The sequence below is a fragment of the Pelophylax lessonae genome (genome assembly GCF_965119305.1).
Source record: "Pelophylax lessonae genome assembly, chromosome: 5".
Classification (NCBI taxonomy): domain Eukaryota; kingdom Metazoa; phylum Chordata; class Amphibia; order Anura; family Ranidae; genus Pelophylax; species Pelophylax lessonae.
In genome coordinates, this window is record NC_138772.1 from 548,042,449 (window position 1) to 548,054,808 (window position 12,360).

The following is a 12,360-nucleotide window of genomic DNA, read 5'->3' on the forward strand; positions in this document are numbered from 1 at the left end:
ACTGATGTGATTGGCTCAGTGTTCTCTATACAGCACTGCGGTATATGTCAGAGCTATATAAATGTATAATAATAATAATAATAGTGTGTGACTGTGGGGGGCATTAGAGTGTAAGCTCCTCTGGTACAGAGACTGATGTGACTGTGGGGGGCATTAGAGTGTAAGCTCCTCTGGTACAGAGACTGATGTGACTGTGGGGGGACATTAGAGTGTAAGCTCCTCTGGTACAGAGACTGATGTGACTGTGGGGGGACATTAGAGTGTAAGCTCCTCTGGTACAGAGACTGATGTGACTGTGGGGGGACATTAGAGTGTAAGCTCCTCTGGTACAGAGACTGATGTGACTGTGGGGGGACATTAGAGTGTAAGCTCCTCTGGTACAGAGACTGATGTGACTGTGGGAGGACATTAGAGTGTAAGCTCCTCTGGTACAGAGACTGATGTGACTGGCTCAGTGTTCTCTTTACAGCGCTGCGGTATATGTCAGAGCTATATAAATGTAGGAAATAAATAGCAATAGAGTCATATGACATTCCTGTATGAGGGGCGATGTCATGTTTTACCACAATAACACTGAGCTTTTGAATTTAGGTTTTGCCGAGGGAACATTTTCTGTATTATGCTCGGTTCACACTATTGCGATGCGGGAAGGCTGCGAATTCGCAGCCTGTTCCCGCATCGCACACGCACCCCCGGCATTTCACACTGCCATATGCGATCCGCTGGGGGTGTCAATGTAATCTTAACGACACCCCCAGTTTGATCGCATATCGCAGTGCGATCGTGCAGTTCGCACAGGATCGGATCGCACAAGTGTGAACCGCTGTGCGATCCGATCCTGATGCGGCAGCAAAAATGCCTCCTGTGCGTCTTTGCTGCGGGTGCGGTGCGAATTTAGCCATACAAACTGTATGGCTAAACTCGCACCGCACAGCTGATCGCATGTCATGTCGGAGCAGTGCGCTCCGACATGACATGTGAACCCGGCACACGCAGAAGTGTGAACCGGCTCTTAAGCAGAGATGGAATGTCTGGGGGGGGGGGGTTGGTAGGGTCCTCCACCCTTAACATGAGATTGGAGATGTAATCAGGGAGTGATCCAGTGCAGTTACAAGGATGACAATGACATCATCTTCATCCTGCAGGACAACACTGAGGGCTTTGTGTGATGTCAGAGGGTCTCATAGTAATTATAGAAAACATTCTTCCATGGTGGCATCAGAGAAGAAGGAGCTCATTGACAAATCCCTTGTATAGCTATAGATGGTGACACACAAAGGTCAATTCTAAACCATTGGGTGACCAGCGGGAGATGGGAATCTCCATCAATAATAGTCTGTCACTATATTCTCAGTGTACGCTTCCGGTCAGTGACATCACAGATCTCCGATCAGATCTGTGTACACTGATGGACAGCAGAGAATTATAAGGCATTTTGCAATGGTAGCCTGGAGGACAATTTAGTGCAATCAGGACTGTCTGTGACTTATTCATGGTCCTGTGACATTATTCTGTCATTTGTGACTCCAGCATCATCAGACGACCTAAATGTTCAGTTCTAACCATTCTCCATCTCATAAGGTATCTGTCATGAAGCAGGAGGCCTGTGGGATTAGGCTGTGATGGAAGCAGTGGCTCCGTCAGCTTCTCAAGGAGATAATTAGTCTGCAGCACATACAGTATATGATAGAAATCTGCTTATATTAGAGTGTAAGCTCCTGCAGTACAGAGACTGATGTGACTGGTTCAGTGATCTCTGTTCAGCACTGCGGGATATGTCAGAGCTATATAAATGTATAATAATAATAATATTAGTGTGTGACTGTGGGGGGACATTAGAGTGTAAGCTCCTCTGGTACAGAGACTGATGTGACTGTGGGGGGACATTAGAGTGTAAGCTCCTCTGGTACAGAGATTGATGTGACTGTGGGGGAGGGGACATTAGAGTGTAAGCTTCTCTGGTACAGAGACTGATGTGACTGTGGGGGAGGGGACATTAGAGTGTAAGCTTCTCTGGTACAGAGACTGATCTGACTGGCTCAGTGTTCTCTGTACAGTACTGTGGTATATGTCAGAGCTATATAAATGTATAATAATAATAATAGTGTGTGACTGTGGGGGGACATTAGAGTGTAAGCTCCTCTGGCACAGAGACTGATGTGACTGTGGGGGGACATTAGAGTGTAAGCTCCTCTGGTACAGAGACTGATGTGACTGTGGGGGGGGGGGGCATTAGAGTGTAAGCTTCTCTGGTACAGAGACTGATGTGACTGTGGGGGGGGGGGGCATTAGAGTGTAAGCTTCTCTGGTACAGAGACTGATGTGACTGTGGGGGGACAGAGTGTAAGCTTCTCTGGTACAGAGACTGATGTGACTGTGGGGGGGGGGGGGCATTAGAGTGTAAGCTTCTCTGGTACAGAGACTGATGGGACTGTGGGGGGGGGGGGGGGCATTAGAGTGTAAGCTTCTCTGGTACAGAGACTGATCTGACTGGCTCAGGGTTCTCTGTACAGCACTGTGGTATATGTCAGAGCTATATAAATGTATAATAATAATAGTGTGTGACTGTGGGGGGACATTAGAGTGTAAGCTCATCTGGTACAGAGACTGATGTGACTGTGGGGGGACAGAGTGTAAGCTTCTCTGGTACAGAGACTGATGTGACTGTGGGGGGACATTAGAGTGTAAGCTCCTCTGGTACAGAGACTGATGTGATTGGCTCAGTGATCTCTGCACAGCACTGCAATATATGTCAGAGCTATATAAATGTATAATAATAATAGTGTGTGACTGTGGGGGAGGGGACATTAGAGTGTAAGCTCCTCTGGTACAGAGACTGATGTGACGGGCTCAGTGATCTCTGTACAGCACTGCGGTATATGTCAGAGCTATATAAATGTATAATAATAGTGTGTGAATGTGGGGGGACATTAGAGTGTAAGCTCCTCTGGTGCAAAGACCAATCGGAATGACTCAGTGTGATAGCACTGCAGAATAAGCCAGTATATACATACTGTATATGTAATTGTACAATAATAACAATATGGAGTAGGTTTAAATATTAAAATTGATAACTTTTAATAATATTTTTGGGTGGAGTTTTTCTTTAATAACCTTTCATTTAGTTGAGGCTCATTCTGCAATGGTACCAGTAGAAGTGACCTGTGTTATCGGTAGGTGTGTTGGCTTTGGTTCAGACTCTAGTTATCCTCTCAGACTCTGTTTCTTCGTCCTCAGATTGGTAAACCATTGTATTGGTTCCTAGCAGTCACACTAACATTTGCTATGACAGAACATACACACAAGTGATTGTCATCCCATCCGAAGCATGCTCTACAAAGTTAATCACACAGTGACTCTAACAGCATGCCCTGCTTACCTGAGATGGGTGTAAGTACGGCTCTGGTGAGGCCAGGTTCGTTTGGACAGACACACTTTTTTCCAGTAGTATTTGTGGAAATCCAAGTTTATCGAAAGGGTTCCTCTTCCAATATTTGCCATCCTGCTGTGCCAGCGCCTCGTCCTCACTGAAGGCTCTGACCACAGGGCCAGGCATTGGTAGAGGCACGGCACCATCGCTCTCATAACCAGAGCCATCTTTCTGGGAGTCCCAGCTGCTCCTCTGTTTCATGTGGAAATGGGCCTGCTGTGCCTCCCATGCCAGACGGGCCTGGGCAAGAAAGGTTTCAGGTGAGCCACGGTGCATATCTGATTCCGATGACCGGCTCTCTGTCCGGCTCATCAGTGGCCTGTTGGGCATCGATGAAGGCCTTTCTTCTACCATATTATGCTCATTTATTTGCTCCCTCTCTGCGGTGATATCAGCCGGAGCAGAGTTTGGTTCCTGGGACAAGGACGGTTTCCTGCTTTTCCGTTTTCTTGTGTTGGGGGAGTAGCTTGTAGAGGACATGGTGTCCTGCTGACTGGACCAAGACATGGAATCTTCAGAATGAAAATGTTGGTGTTGCTGTTGCTGTTGTTGGTTGTGTCGCAGTTCGGAGTTCTCCATGCTGCTGTAATCTCCAGACTTCACCTCCAAACGATGGTCCCGCATATAGGGTGGATTGTGTTGCAAGGAGTAAGATCCACCAATGGTATTAGGTGTGTATTTATGCCTGATACCCGTTTTCATCTTTGGGCTGGACCCTGACTGTTCTACATAGACTAACTGCCTTACGTACTCCTTGCCGGCCGGGCTGTAGTCCAAGCTCATGAACCTGTCAGAGCACTTCTGTTTGGTCAACACAAGCTGTTGGTATGGAGAGTTGGAAACCTGTTTGGGTGACTGTAGGTAGCCGTGTGGTTTTCGTACAGGTGACTTTTGCGGTGACATTGCCCGATAATTGCCGCTGCTGTCGTACTGCATTTCCATGGGAGGTTCATCATAGATGGGAGCTTGATACTCCATGGGAGGCTCTTCATACAATGGGGGCTCGTACGCATAGCGTGGAGAAGAAGGCTGGGACTCGTTTGAATGCTTTCTGTGTTGAGATTGTAACGTGCAGAATGATTCGCCTCGTCCAAGGAGTGGCGAGCAAGAGCCGACGTGTTCCGCCCTTTTCATATACGGGGATGATTTTCTTTCAGGGAAGAAGACAGAATTGTCCGTGTCTACAGAGAATGTTTGCATGATGGGGGAAGGCTGCCCGCCTGATGGCCTGCGGGACCGGGTGCCCTGGGCGTTATCAGTGGAGTAACCATTACCCTGGTGCATCAAGAAGCTCGGCTCCCGATCTGTCACTTTGATCAACATTCGTTCTTTGGTGCCCGTGTTCCATCTGAGAGATGATGTCCTGCACACAGACACAACAAAGTGTTACAAACTGCAATGAAAGGACCACAAAACAAATATTTATTTATAAATATATAATAATAAAGGTACAGCGCCAACAAATAAACACAAATGCTGAAAATTTCAGTTTGATGAAAAGTCCCACAAATGTAAATGATACAACTCAAAGGTTGAAGTCCAAGAAGTCCAACACCAGGAGATAAGAACAAGGTAGGTGGAAAGAAAACACTGCGTGCACCAAATAAAGGGGGTGTCTGCTTACCGGAACAAATTGACCACCGGTTAGGGTAGGTCAAAATAAGCGTATATCCAAAGGTTTCCAAAGGTTCCCCTGGAATAGGCAGATCTCCAGTGCACAATCAATAATCAATGCAGGAAGCGATTTCAGGTATACCGTGAGTCTCAAAATAAAGAGGAAACTCCAATGGCATAGTATACCATTGACTGACTGTGTTTCGTCCCAATTAGGACATCCTCAAAGGCCTTTGAGAATGTCCTAATTGGGACGAAACGCATCAGCACGGCCGCACGTCAACACGCTGACCTTGGCTTTCTCATAATCCATGCGCATTCATATGGTTGGATATGTGAGTTGCCATTTTTATCAGTTCTTTTTAAAATTTATTAAAGAAGTATACTATGCCATTGGAGTTTCCTCTTTATTTTGTAATGCCCCGTACACACGCATCGATTATTGGCCGGGAATTTACGGCCAACGTCCGATCGGCCGTTTTTTCGGCTTGTTAGTATGATGCTTCCGACAACCGACTCCGACTTTTCGACTGAAAAAAATCTGGTGTGCATGCTATAAAATTTTTGTTGGCCGTCAACACAACGGCCGATTTTCCGTCAGTCAGTACAGATTTCGGCAGACAAAAATCTGATGAGCAAGACTGGGCATGCTCAGAGAAGAAAAAACGCACGGAAAGTAAACCAGCACATGACATCACTTCTGAAGTAGATTTTTGTTGGCCGAGAAAATTAGTGTGCAGTCTAGGCACATTCCAACTAACAAAACACCACTCTGGACAAAAGTCGGACGATCGGTCGGCCGATAATCGTTGCGTGTGTACGAGGCATAAGGTTGACCATTGAGTGGAACTTCTGAAATCGCTTCCTGCATTGATTATTGATTGCGCACTGGAGATCTGCCTATTCCAGGGGAACATTTGGAAACCTTTGGATATACGCTTATTTTGACCTACCCTAACGGGTGGTCAATTTGTTCCGGTAAGCAGACACCCCCTTTATTTGGTGCACGCGGTGTTTTCTTTCCACCTACCTTGTTCTTATCTCCTGGTGTTGGACTTCTTGGACTTCAACCTTTGAGTTGTATCATTTACATTTGTGGGACTTTTCATCAAACTGAAATTTTCAGCATTTGTGTTTATTTGTTGGCGCTGTACCTTTATTATTATTACCTTTGACATATTTAGTTTACGTACTGGCAGCCTTCTGATGTTCATTGCACATTCTTTGCATTAGGGTCCATTCACACTAGCGCAACTTGTCAGACGACTTGGTCGCCTGACAAGTCGCGGTCGGTCGCTCGCCATTCAGTAGTACAGGACCCGTTCTAATAGGAGCGACACAAGTCGCCCCGACTTAGAAAAAGGGTCCTGTACTACTTTGGGGCGACCTGGAGGCGACTTGCATTGACTTCAATTATATGAAGTCCCTGCAAGTCGCGCCGAGGTCGCGGTGCACAAGTTGCCCCAGCAAGTCGTGTCGCGCCAGTCTGAATGGGCGCTTAGTCTGTAGTGTGACCAAGCGCGGCTGGTTTTTTGTTTTATAATTATCAATATATGACATATTAGGCCTAAAGTTTAAAAATCTGGAGCAGCTATTCTCAACCAGGATTCAGTGAAACCCTAGGGTTCCTCCAAAAATGGCTAGGGGTTCCTTGAGTTGTGGCCAACTTACCTCCTATGTGATGGTGCCTGCAAAGTTACAGGTCCAAACCAACTTGGCAGAACCAGAGCCATGCCTGTAAGGGTGTCATTCTGACCAATGTAATGAGAATTCTTCCCACTGGCTACCATCAATGGAAGGGGCATTTTCCCACTGGCTACCATCAATGGAAGGGGCATTTTCCCACTGGCTACCATCAATGGAAGGGGCATTTTCCCAATGATGACCACCAATCGATTACTCATCGTAGCTGTTCCCCTGAGGCCTGAAAATTATTGCAAGAGTTCCTTAGGGGTAAAAAGTCTGAGACAGGCTGATAACTTTTATTGGCTAACTTAGGTTATCAAAGATGCAAACTTTCAGGACCAGTTATGTTCCTTCTTTAGGCTTTATAGATCATGAAGTAGAGACTCAATGGGTCCCAAAAGCTTGAATTTTGAATAAGATAAAGTGGAACTTTACTCATAAAAAAATAGATAAAAATTAATGTTTATTAGGAAAGAACATACATTCCACATTAATAATGATGATACCAAAATTTGTGTGTGCTATAAAAAATTGTCTTCGGCATTGCTCCTGTTTCTTCTAGAAAGATGGCCGCTAGAGGCGGCCATTTTGCTGAAGCCCAGAGCCCCTTAGCAACAATCTTTAGGCTGTCAACAGATTGCCATCTACATTTTAAGCACGGTGACGAAAAACAGAGAGCAACTGAGCATGTGCCGAGTAGGGTGAGACAGTGTATTACTGGATTTTTAACAGTATAAGCACTTATTTGTATTGTTTTACATAGATATCCCTGCAAAAGGGGCCAGCCTGAATTCATCTAGCAGGACTTCATTTTCTGACTATAGTTCCACTTTAAGTTAGCCAATAAAGGGCGTCACTTGAAGCCATCTTCCAGGTATGGCACTTTTTACATATGGACCAATATAAGAACATACACTATATTACCAAAAGTATTGGGACACCTGCCTTTACACGCACATGAACTTGAATGGCATCCCAGTCTTAGCCCGTAGGGTTCAATATGGAGTTGGCCCACCCTTTTGCAGCTATAACAGCTTCAACTCTTCTGGGAAGGCTGTCCACAAGGTTTAGGAGTGTCTATGGGAATGTTTGACCATTCTTCCAGAAGCGCATTTGTGAGGTCAGGCACTGATGTTGGAGAAGAAGGTCTGGGTCCCAGTCTCCCTTCAAATTCATTCCAAAGGTGTTCTATGGGGTTAAGGTCAGGACTCAGTGCAGGACAGTCAAGTTCCTCCACCCCAAACTCACTCATCCATGTCTTTATGGACCTTGCTTTGTGTACTGGTCCAATTCATTTGTTGGAGGGGGGATTATGGTGTGGGGGTTGTTTTTCAGGGGTTGGGCTTGGCCCCTTAGCTCCAGTGAAGGGAACTCTTATGGCATCAGCATACCAAGATATTTGGACAATTTCATGCTCCCAACTTTGTGGAATCAGTTTGGGGATGGCCCCTTCCTGTTCCAACATGACTGCACACCAGTGCACAAAGCAAGGTCCATAAAAAATCCACCCCAAACTCCCTCATCCATGTCTTTATGGACCTTGCTTTGTGCACTGGTGTGCAGTCATGTTGGAACAGGAAGGAGCCATCCCCAAACTCTTCCCACAAAAATGGGAGCATGAAATTGTCCAAAATGTCTTGGTATGCTGACACAAAGCAAGGTTTATAAACACATGGATAAGCGAGTTTGGGGTGGAGGAACTTAACTGGCCTGCACCGAGTCCTGACCTCAACCCAATAGAACACCTTTGGGATAAATTAGACCAGAGACTGCGAGCCAGATCTTCTCATCCACATCAGTGCCTGGCCTCACAAATGGTCAAACATTCCCATAGACACTCCTAAACTTTGTGGACAGCATTCCCAGAAGAGTTAAAGCTGTTATAGCTGCAAAGGTCAGGCCAACTCAATATTGAACCCTACGGAGTAAGACGCCATTAAAGTTCATGTGCATCTAAGGGCCGGCGTCCCAATACTTTTGGTAATTTAGTGTGTATGCCATACCCATGGAATCCCCCTGAAAGCTGGAAATCAAAGTAGTAGGCACCTCTACTCCAGTGATTGTTACTGACTTCCAGGTCCCATGCTGAGTGGCTGCACTACTTTTTTATGATGTCAACTGCTGGGCATGGCTGCCATTAAAGGAACACTTTGCAACTTCTCACAGACTGCAAGTATTCTCTGATTGGAGGAAGTAGAGATCCACCTTGTCCAATCACAGAAAGCTTTCCATTCACTGAGAACCAAGTAGAGTAGCGGTGTCTACTACAGTGATTTTCAGCTTCTAGAGCAAGGGTCTCCAAACTGCGGTTCAGACGCGGCTCTTTGCTTGGCTTTATCCGGCCCTTGGGGGAACTTTTCCTTTCACTGAGAGAAGACACGATTCCTCCCACTGACACCAACAATGGAGCAATATTCCTCCCACTGACACCAAAAATGGAGCAATATTCCTCCCACTGACACCAACAATGGAACAATATTCCTTCTACTGATATCAACAATGGGGTACTATTTCTCCCATTGACGCCAACGATGGGGTACTATTCCGCAAACTGAAAACAAAAATGGGGTAATTCTCCCACTGACACCAACAATGGGGCACTATTTTTTCCACTGACACCAACAATGGGGCACTATTCCTCTCATTGACACCAATGATAGGACACTATTCCTCCCACTGTCACCAACAATGGGGAACTATTTCTCCCCTTGATGCCAACAATGGGGCACTATCCCTCAAACTGGCACCAACAATGGGAAACTATTCTTCCCATTGACACCAATAAAGGGGCACTTTTTCCTCAAACTGACACCAACAATGGGGCAATATTCCTGCTACTGATATCAACAATGGGGCACTATTTCTCCCATTGAAGCCAACAATGGGGCACTCTTCTGCAAACTAACAACAACAATGGGGCCCTATTTCTCACACTGACACCAACAATGGGGCACTATTCCTCCCATTGACACCAATGATAGGGCACTATTACTCCCATTGACACCAATGATAGGGCACTATTCCTCCCATTGACACAAATGATAGGGCACTATTCCTCCCATTGACACCAATGATATGGCACTATTCCTCCCATTGACACAAATGATAGGGCACTATTCCTCCCATTGACACCAATGATAGGGCACTATTCCTCTCACTGACACCAACAATGGGGAACTATTTCTCCCCTAGATGCCAACAAAGGGGCACTATTCCTCAAACTGGCACCAACAATGGGCAACTATTCTTCCCATTGACGCCAAAAAAGCGGCACTTTTCCCTCAAACTGACAACAATGGGGGAACTATTAATGCCACTGACACCAATGATGGGGCAATATTCGGCCCACTGACACTAACAATGGGGCACTATTTTTTCCCACTGACACCAGTGATAGGGCACTATTCCTTCAAACTTACATATAACAGAACCTGAGAATACAGTAACACAATTTCTCCCGCTGACAAGAATAATGGGGCACTCTTCCTCCCCTTAATACTAAATGTGGTTATGTTTACTCCCACTGATGCCAGGGGAATTTCCACTCACAATGACCACAGTTCAGCTCTCCTAAAATCTGAAGGATCTTTGTTTAGAACAGTGTTTCTCAACCAGGGTCCTGTGGAACCCTAGGGTTCCTCCAGAGGTTGCTATGGGTTGTTTGAGCAATGGGTAGTTTTTGCCTCTCAAATAAGTTCCCCCTGATACCACTGATCTTTTTAGCTATCTGGAAGAAGGTAATTCTTCCCAATGTCCACAAGTGTGAGGAGCATTCATCCCACTGACCATCACACTAATGTACCATGAGTTGTAAATATAGTAATTTTTAGGAGGGGTTCCCTGTGACCTGAAAACTATTTCAAGGGTTCCCCTGTGTTGAAAAGGTTGAGAAAGTATGGAGACCTCTACTTTAGATGATCAATAAGTGAGATATGAAGAGCGTCTGCAATCGCTTGATTTATTCTCCCTGGAGAAGAGATGCCTGAGAGGGGACATGATAGCAATTTATAAATACCTCAATGGTGATCTTAGCATAGAAAAAAAGCTATTAAGTCGGAAGGACTGCATGAGGACTAGAGGGCATACAATGCGTCTGGAGGAGAAGCGTTTTAACCTCAGGCAATGTGGGGGGTTCTTTACTGTTAGGGCTACAAGATTGTGGAATTCTCTACCACAAGAGGTGGTTTCTGCGGGAAGTATGGTGGCTTTCAAAAGACTCTTAGACGTACATCTCAAGGATCAGAACATTCAGGGGTATGCAAGATGATTACGGCTCCTACACAGGTTGAACTGGATGGACTATTGTCTTTATTCAACCTCACCTACTATGTAACTATGTAAGAGCTGGACGAAAGGCCTCCTTCGTTATTGTCTCAGGTCTCTCCACTACCCAATAATAGGCTCAGCACAGTTCTCACAATCATAAAAAATAAAGTGCCCCTGGCACAGCCAGATAAAAGGACCGCGCTCGAGGCTGTCGGATTTACTGTCAGGAGGAAGGATGGAGATTGCTGGAAGAGAAAAGACATGTGAGAGCGTAGCACACCCAGCAGCAAACTGCCGGCGTCCCACAATCTGCATTTTGCACGCCGCTGCAGAGAGCTCTCCGCGTTCCCAGCAAGGCCTCGTGCGCTGAATAGAAAGATAATCAATAGACAGGCCAGGAGGCGCTTCAGCTGACACGAGGCTGCCAAGAGGAGAATACTGACAACCTCCAATCAGGAAGAGCCTCGTGCGCGCCTCTCGAGATTGTGCTTTGCTCTTAATTCGTGCCGAACGCTCAGGCAGAAATCCATGACGAGCCGAGTTTAATTGGTTCCTCCACGGGGCTGAATCCAGGCTGAGCATCCGGGGTAGCCGAGTCCTTCACCCAAAACAAGTCCTGGCATCGGCGCCCTGGCTGCGAGCGTGAGGCAGGGCAAAGAATACGGCACCATAATTGGAAAGGCCTGCGGATCTGCGGAGACCAAAGCAGATAAAGCCTTCTTCTGACTGCAGTGGTAGATAACCCCTTCATGGCCAGCGCTAATCAACGTTCTCCTTCCCTACAAAGTTCAGGCACTGTTCACACCTTCACATCTTAAATCAAACCCCCACCCTCCCCCCATGTGTCATAAGAAGTAATGTCATTCGTTCAGTGAGGCTGTTCAGATCTCAGCGGTGAATTGCGCAGCAGTTGGAAAAACGAGACATGTTGGACTTTCTGAGCATTTTCATGAGCTTTGGTGCCCAATAGAATAATAAAAACCTTGTTACAACATACTTTAAAAAAAACGCACCAAACCTAAGCCGGGTTTACACTGTTACCCCTGTGTTTTTATGCATTGTTCATGTTCTTTACGGATTTCTGTTGTGCCTTTCATGCGTTTTCATACATTTGTCGCACCAAAAGAAACGTTGGCACCTTTTTCTAATTTGTTCTTCTTAATGGGGCACTATTCCTCCCACTGACACCAATGATGGGGCACTATTCCTCCCACTGACACCAATGATGGGGCACTATTCTTCCCACTGACACCAATGATGGGGCACTATTCCTCCCACTGACACCAATGATGGGGCACTATTCCTCCCACTGACACCAATGATAGGGCACTATTCCTCCCACTAATACCAATGATGGGGCACTA

At 46.1% G+C, this 12,360-nt stretch overlaps 1 protein-coding gene across 2 annotated transcripts in view; it reads right to left on the reverse strand.

Annotated features, from left to right (window-relative positions):
• ARHGAP39 (Rho GTPase activating protein 39) overlaps positions 1-12,360 on the reverse strand; it is a 257,679-nt gene that overhangs the window by 142,264 nt on the left and 103,055 nt on the right. For both annotated transcript variants that reach the window (XM_082257586.1, XM_082257585.1), the window contains exon 3: positions 3,380-4,793. In XM_082257586.1, coding sequence (XP_082113712.1) covers positions 3,380-4,793 — 1,414 coding nt within the window. The remainder of the gene's footprint in view (positions 1-3,379; positions 4,794-12,360) is intronic.